Source organism: Vicia villosa, linkage group LG7 (genome assembly GCF_029867415.1).
Source record: "Vicia villosa cultivar HV-30 ecotype Madison, WI linkage group LG7, Vvil1.0, whole genome shotgun sequence".
Lineage (NCBI taxonomy): Eukaryota > Viridiplantae > Streptophyta > Magnoliopsida > Fabales > Fabaceae > Vicia > Vicia villosa.
The window spans coordinates 27,352,639-27,360,564 of NC_081186.1; the positions used below are offsets into that span (position 1 = coordinate 27,352,639).

General features: G+C 34.2%; 1 protein-coding gene across 1 annotated transcript; it reads right to left on the reverse strand.

The window, feature by feature from the left end:
* Positions 1-1,809: 1,809 nt before the first annotated feature.
* LOC131617061 (uncharacterized protein At4g15545) lies at positions 1,810-5,498 on the reverse strand. The gene is made up of 10 exons (XM_058888442.1): positions 5,041-5,498; positions 4,283-4,351; positions 3,478-3,531; positions 3,290-3,353; positions 3,107-3,181; positions 2,751-3,011; positions 2,586-2,631; positions 2,415-2,493; positions 2,196-2,322; positions 1,810-2,095 (listed from the first exon to the last, which is right to left on the reverse strand). Exons 1-9 carry the CDS (start codon positions 5,329-5,331, stop codon positions 2,230-2,232), a joined length of 1,032 nt encoding a protein of 343 aa, XP_058744425.1. The 5' UTR covers positions 5,332-5,498; the 3' UTR covers positions 1,810-2,095; positions 2,196-2,229.
* Positions 5,499-7,926: the final 2,428 nt, after the last annotated feature.

The following is a 7,926-nucleotide window of genomic DNA, read 5'->3' on the forward strand; positions in this document are numbered from 1 at the left end:
TTGTCTTTGAATGATTTGTTTGGAGTCTTATGAACTCCCTATTATTTGAATAAATGTTATTTGTTGTTGGATGCTAACGGTTTTAATATGGATTATGATTTTTCCGCTACATAATAAAAGTAACATTGAGGAATTATAAAGTTTGTTTCAAATCATCTGAAACTGTGTTATGTATCTATAAATAATTGAGCAGGTTTAATATATTTGAAAGTATCCTAATTGTATGTTTATTATTTTGAAAAATTTACTCTGATTTTATATTAATAAACGTTGGAGAAATTAGAGTGTTACACATTCGCCTCTTGCTTAAGGGAGTTGTTCGTGCCTGAGGAACTCGTCGAAACAAGAAGGAGAAAGCAAACTAAATCACTTCGCCTTTTCCAACTCCTTGTGCTTGAGGGATTGTGTATTAGCATATTTATAAAGGACCCACAGGAAGTGGCGTGTGAGGTTCATTAAGGAGATGCGACACAACATGTCGCCCACACCAACTTCATAACCGTCCATTTATTGAAACAAGCGCATGCCATTTGGTTATGGCATCCGTTTCCCAAATCGCTCGCATTTCTATGAAAACATACAGGTGGCGTGTCATAGTTCATAACATAATAGGGGAGGGAGTCAAATGAAGGTAGCCACGTTTCCCAAAGAAATAGGGGAATAACTACCCTCTTTCCACACTCATAAGAATGGAAAGTACATAATCTACCTTTTTGGGTCCTAAGATTGAGGGTCACAAGACCCTTATAAATACCTCAACCCTAAGGTTGAGGGAGAACATTCAATCCATTACACCAAAATATTACTTACAGAGTTTCTCACCATTTTGTGTAAGTTTGTTCTAACACCGCAATAATTCTAAAAACCTCTGACGATCCTTATTCAAACGGAGTTGTATGTATTTTGCTTTTAGCAAATACAAGAATTAAAGCAACAATCAATAGAATAAGAAATTGGAAGACCTGAATGAATGATGTGAACTTTCACATCAGCATCCATATATGAAACCATGCAACCCATTTTAAAACTTCAGGAAATACTTATTTCAAATTATAAGAACTTAACATGCACGTGCATTTCAAACTATAAGATAACATGTATATGCATTGGGCATTCTACAATCCTAAATGATTAGAACAAAAACATTAAAGACAATTCATTGAGAAAAATTTTAAAGTCACGTTACCTTTCCATTGAGACCAAAATGGTCTGTAGAGTCTTTAGATAATTTGATTGTCATTTGAAACCAAGTTTTCATGTACACAAGAATTTGAAGGAAAATTAATCGCAATTATATAACAAAACTAAATGAAATTAGGTTCCTACATTTTAAAAGCCTATTTTTGTCTCTCAATTTCAAATTTTCTTGAGGTTTGATTTGATCCTCATCTCATTTTAATGTCAATTTTGCTTGCACATACATGTTCTATTAAATTTATCCACATTCACCCCAAAAATGGAATGGGAAACCAAAACTCAGAAAAACTTAAAACATGAAGACCAAAAAACTGATTTTTTTTTTTAAAATAGAGATCAAAACTTCATGTTAATCAAAAATTAGCTTATCAAATGATTTAAAAAAGTAGTTATAATCACAACATTCAAATAGCATCGTGTCCAATTTGAAATTACTACACCGATCTACTAATCTTGAAGCTAAATAACCAAAATAAAGGATGGCAAATTCCTAAAGTCTTGGAGCCTATAAAACTCATGCCTGCAACTTGTTTAAGATCATCATCCTTTCCTGAAGAATTGGGTTGTGTCAGAAGCAACACCATCAGAAATTTGATTTAACTGAGCAAACAATTTGATTCCAAGATTTGTCTAGGATTCACATTAAACCGATTCAATCGAGTACACAATAAACCTTAATATATCAAAATTCAATCAGCATTTTAGCCTTGCTTGAGATTCTAATATACAACATGCACCAGGGAATGTTAAAGTATTCAGAAAATGAAAATCGTAGATCAAATGTACTATCTCGAATTAAATAGAGCTCAGAGCAGTGCTTAGTAGGTTTTTGATTCAATGAATCAAAGAGAAATAAGTCGGAAAAATGCACCCAAGAGTGCTGAGCTGGATAAGTGACCTGAAAGTATTCAATTCAGCATCAATAAATAACAGCAATTGACCTTATGAAAAATAAACAAGACAAGAATGAAATAAATGGTGATCAAAGATTTGCTTACCAACTCATAATTACAAGCAATGCTACTTTCTGTCCTAGCGCACATTTCGGTTAAGCAATCCTTGAAAAGATAGGTAAAGATCTTTATTATCTGAGCCAAATATCTCATCTGCCTTTCTTAAAGTTTCCTAAAAGAGCACAAAACAATTAGAAAGATGATTGACAAATAACAACTGCTTGGATACAATTTCAGTTCGAAATCCAGTAAATACTTATTTACCTCTCGTGTTTGTTTCTGAGCATTTAATTCCTTTATGTTAGCAAGAAATGCACTGAACTGCTCATATGACAGGCGACTCCTGAAAAAGTGATATATTTAATCAATTCCATTGGTTTCTAATATATAAATTGAAGTAAAAAGTAACTTTGCAGAAGGGAGAAATAAACTCACCTGGCTTGACGGAAAAACTCCTTTCCATCAATCTTTGGAGTTCGACCTGACATTCAATCAATGGCGGAAGACAAAAAGCAAATAAAATTAACAAACTTCAAGGACCAATCTTAGTAAGATTGAGAGAAAGCAATTTTATCACACATAAACAATGAATCATGAAACCTGTAGTTGGCCGTCCTCGAGGTGGAGAATTTGCTGCTGATGACTGCTGACTTGATGGATACCATGAAGAGAGAGATGACCGCCCATCATATGAAGAAGCTTTAGACGGAGAGGTGGCACCAGATGTTTGATTGGGTGATACAGCAGCAGAATATCTCCTAGGAGAACCGGCTGTTGAGATCACTTTTGGAGTTGCAGTTGGTGTAAGACGTGGCGTGATATACGGGGTCAAAGAAAACTTTTGCCCTGAATACCTGGAAGCTATAGGACAAAAGAAAAGAAATCAATATGGGTCTCATGAGAGATTATAAAACACTTGAAAACCCACTTTTCCTAATAAATAGATGATCATCTACCTTCCTCAACTGTTCTACCCACATCTGCAGAGCCACTGTGTGAATGATGAGTTGTATAGTCATTTCCATCATCATCTGTAAGCAATAAATAACAAAAGAAATGTGAATAAATAAGTACTCAACCGGCTAACAAGGCCATCTTTATGAAAACAATAATAAAATCATCAATGAGGTGGGAATTACCCTTATCAGGATACGCTTTTGGAACTGCTTGGTCACAGGTTCTAATATCTATTGTTTCAGCTTGCTGCCCCGAGAGTAAAGAAAAAAACACGGGAAAAACTTGTTTAGAAGAATAATATTTATTCTCTTCAGTAGCAAAATCAATAGTGACGAATTATTAAGACTAAGTTTGTCTATTGATGTCTTACAGGTGGATGGTCATCAGCTAGTGAGCGCATCAGTTGTTTTTTGAATGTCTCCAACTATGAAATAAAAAAGGAAAATAAGATGTAGAGTATATAGATTACCAATACATAACAGAAACAAGAAAAAACATGCATGCATATAAAAGGCCAAATTTGTATAAAATAATACATATATGTTAGTACTTAGATATGACGGGTTCAGCACAAGATCTAGACTACACAAGGAGGCAAATGGTTATAGCAAAGTTCGGGTTGGTTTTGTAGCATTTCACTGATATCAGTTGGAGCATTAGTCTACAATAACAGTTGGCTATTGTATGCTCATGCAGCATTGGTATTGATATTTTTTACATCGGCGATCAACATAATTTTTCAAGCCTCTATCATCAGTATAACATGAAGTGGTCAAGGATTTGAATCTTTGAGCTGAAATATTGACCTAGCATGAGTTCTTTCAATCTATAGAAACACAGTTACGACTACGTAGAACAAACTCCGTTATTATTATGGTATAAAAGTTGTAACATTTTTTAGGCAAGTACCATCAAGTAATAATAACCATTCATGCAAATAAAGTCGCAACCAAGGATTTGATATTACTAGTCCATCTTTCTAATCGGTAAGTTGTAAACATATATTAGAAACTCTGCCATGTTACAAAAATGTACATCCATAGCGATTGAGAGCAAATGAACCTCTGGTACATAATATGGGACAGGTGAAAAATTTGAAGAGCAAATACAAACCAGACACATGTCAAATAAATCAAAATCGCACAACAGGATAAAGAAATGAAACAAACAGTCACCTTCGCAAAGTCTCGACTTAGCTTCTTCACTGTTGCTGCCAATTCATCCCTCTCCTTCGTAAGCTTTACCTACAACCAAAAAGTAGAATTACAAAATCATCTACCATTGCATTAATTTGTACAACATATTTAAATTTCAAATTTTCCAACCAAACTTGCAAGCAAAAGCACCAATTATATGAACACATACATAGGGCACTAACACTTAGGCATCAGTAATAATTTAAAAACAAAAAAAGAGTAATTGAATGCAATCACATGTGTCATTTTCATAGCGGCGGTGTTGAATGGGCACCGACACCCCGAACACGACAGCGACACAGACACATATACGGCGACACTAGTAATAATTTGCAAAAAAAATCAATAAATAAAACGTAACTAAAAGTGTTGGTATCAGTGTCCAAAACGAATATGAACACGGATATACTTTTTTCAGAAGTATCGGTGGTATAGAGAGACACTGACCCACATCAGACACTAGACATACAACACACCTAATCTATCCCCTCTTCGAGTCACCATGTTAGGTTCCTTAAAATCTTCTCTGTTAATTACTCGTGAATGGCACTAGAACAAAGAATAAAAAGTATTCTTTGTCTTGATGTATATAATAAAAACACAGATACTCTAATATTAAACCCATATCAATCACCAGTGAATGAAAAAAAAGAAAAACTAAAAAGAACCTAATTTAACAATAGTTTAATAAAATAAACAAAATCAAATAGAAATTGAGAGTATCATCTATTACATACATTTTCATCAATGGCGGTACTAAGAGCAGAGTTAGCCTGTTGAGAAGCGCGAGTGAGGGTAGAGACACGGTCCTCTAGGTCATGGATAACTCTATCCTTTTCTAGAAGCTTCTGACGAAGGCGGCCGGTATCAGACTCAAGAGACGAAACCCTAGAAGCAATAGCCATGGAAGTTATCTTCCGAGCGAGATCCAGCTGGTGGTATGGGTCCGTCGGAATAACCGCCAGAATCTCGTCCGGTAGGTCGAAATCCACCGCATTGTTCCCTGAACCACCTTGTTGCGACGACATAACCTAATTTAAATTAACTCACAAGATAGTATTGAACCCTAAATTTGAAGGGGAGAGAGAGGGGGGGTGGCCGGTGGTGGGTGGCTTCTTGTTGCAGAGAGACAACGCTCTCTGAAAGAACAAAAAGAAACAAACAAAATTGAATAATGACGTTACACAACGTTGGAGAGCACAAAAATTTATTGTATGATATAAAAGTTTATATATTTTTTTAAATATAATATTCTAAACATGTTTCTAAAGTAATATTTAAAAATATATATTGAAATTATTTGTATATGAACTATGTCAAAATTTGAATGTACTATGTTTTTCAATTGCTCTATATTTTATTGATTTTAAAGCTTCAATTTTATATTATATATTTTTCAAATATTGTTTGTTTCATATTTGTAATTTTGAATGATTGGACATATTATATGTATCTTGTTGAAGGAAAAAATAAAAAGCTTAAGCTTTAATAGGTTTTGTATTGACTTTTGTGAATTCTTGTCTTTTAGTCTAGTCTACTCTTCTAATTTCAATCACATGCTTTTGATATGTAAGGATTCAATTTTTGTTATTTCCCTCCAAAATGGTTACATACTTTTTTTTTTTGACTTCAACTTTTTGTTCTTTTTCTTGATATGATATTTTTTTTAAAAATAAACTTTAAGTTAACATCTAACTTTATTCTTTTTAATTTGATCACTAAACAAATTCAATTTAATTTGATTAAGGATATGTTTGGGGTGGTTTTGAAAATTAATTTTAAAGTAAAGAGATAATTTTCTATGTGTTTTTTAGTGAAAAAATTTCTAACTTCTCTTTAAAAAAAATTTAACGTGTTTTTCCCTTTTACCCTTACTAAGGTTAGAACCATCATTTTAGTATTCTCCCAGATCTCTCTGGTTTGCTTTCTAAATTTCTTTTGGTCTCTTCTCTTTTCCTTCGAAGGAAGAACGTTTTTTTCCTTTGTGTTTCTCTGGTGTTTCGTTTGAAGGAGTATCAGCTGACGATTTAGGTTTTGTTTTGAAATGAGCGAAAAGCATGGACAAATGGAGGAATATCCAGTTGTCTAAGGAGGAGGAAGAAGGTATTACGGCGGAGGTGGAGGAGGCATGTAAAGATGAGGTTTTTCAAAGAACTTTAGCAGCAAAGCTTTGGACAGATAACAATTTCAATACTCGGGCTTTCACCAACACGATGATAGAAGCCTGGAAACTAAAAATCTAGTGGAAGTTCAGGAGTTGAGTAAGAACCTTTTTCCTTTTTCAGTTTTCCACAAAGAGAGACCTCGAAGGGGTTATGAGAAATGGACCTTGGTCTTTTTATCGAAATATGTTGGTTCTTGCCCGGGTGTTTGGAGAGGAGCAGTCGTCGGAGTTGAATATGCATTTTGGTACTTTCTAGGTCAGGGAGTATGAACTCCCTCTTATGCTTAGATCGGAAGCTATGGCAAGGAAGTTAGGGGGTATTTTGGGAGACTATGAAGAGATGGACCAAAAAAAGGCACATAGGAATGGTAGGTTCCTTCGTATGAAGGTGAAGATCGACCTTAAAAAACCCCTAAAAAGAGGGACAGTAATCAGATTTAAAGAGAAAAACTTACGAGTTCATTTCAAATATGAAAGGTTACTTACCTTTTGCTTCATTTGTGGAAGAGTGGGACATCAAATGAAAGATTGTGAAGTTGTAGAAGATCTTAATGACGAAGGATTTGAAGACCTTGAAGAGCAACATTTGTAACACCCCAAATCTACCCGGTAAATTATAATACAAAAATCAGAGTATGTAAAAACTTTTCAACATATTCAGGGTATCACATTTCAACATAAACTTCAACTTGTATTTCCCTCAACATAGATACATAGCATTCAAAAGAAAATTGATAACTTACTTCATTCTTATGACCACAAAACAACTTCTTTTAATAATAACGCAGCGAAATTTGCAACTTTTAACTTAGAAATCATTTAACAATATTTATTCAACTAACATCAAATTTAAATTATAATTATTAAACAAATACAGTAATAACAACATAGGAACAACAACATAAACATCCCCCCGAGTGCTACGTATCAGAGCGACGCACTAACTTGGACTCGATGAAGCTACTAAATCTTTTTCACTACGTATCACCTAGACGTTACCAGCATAGGGGTAACATTCAAACAGAAGGGGTGAAATATCTAACAATATAAAGGAATGCATGATAAATAATATATGAGATACAGATCATACATAATTTCACCACTTCATACAACAATTACTACAACTTCACAACTTATCAACACAATACAACTTTTACCACAACAAAACCATCAACAAAGCAACACAACAATTTCAACTTCACAACGATATCATCAACACAGTATGACAACTATTTCATTATCACAACAACTAAAAAATGCGACTTAATATGCGACTCAATACTATGCATATGCATGTGGTACCATTTGGAGCAGAACTCCCAACTTAAAAATGGAGCAGAACTTCCAACTTAAAAATTGCCAATCCAGGCCAACGTGGTTTTCCATTTTCAGGCCATCGCGTTTGCCATTTTTCAGGCCATCGTGTTTTCCATTTTCAGGCCATCATAAAAATATGCTA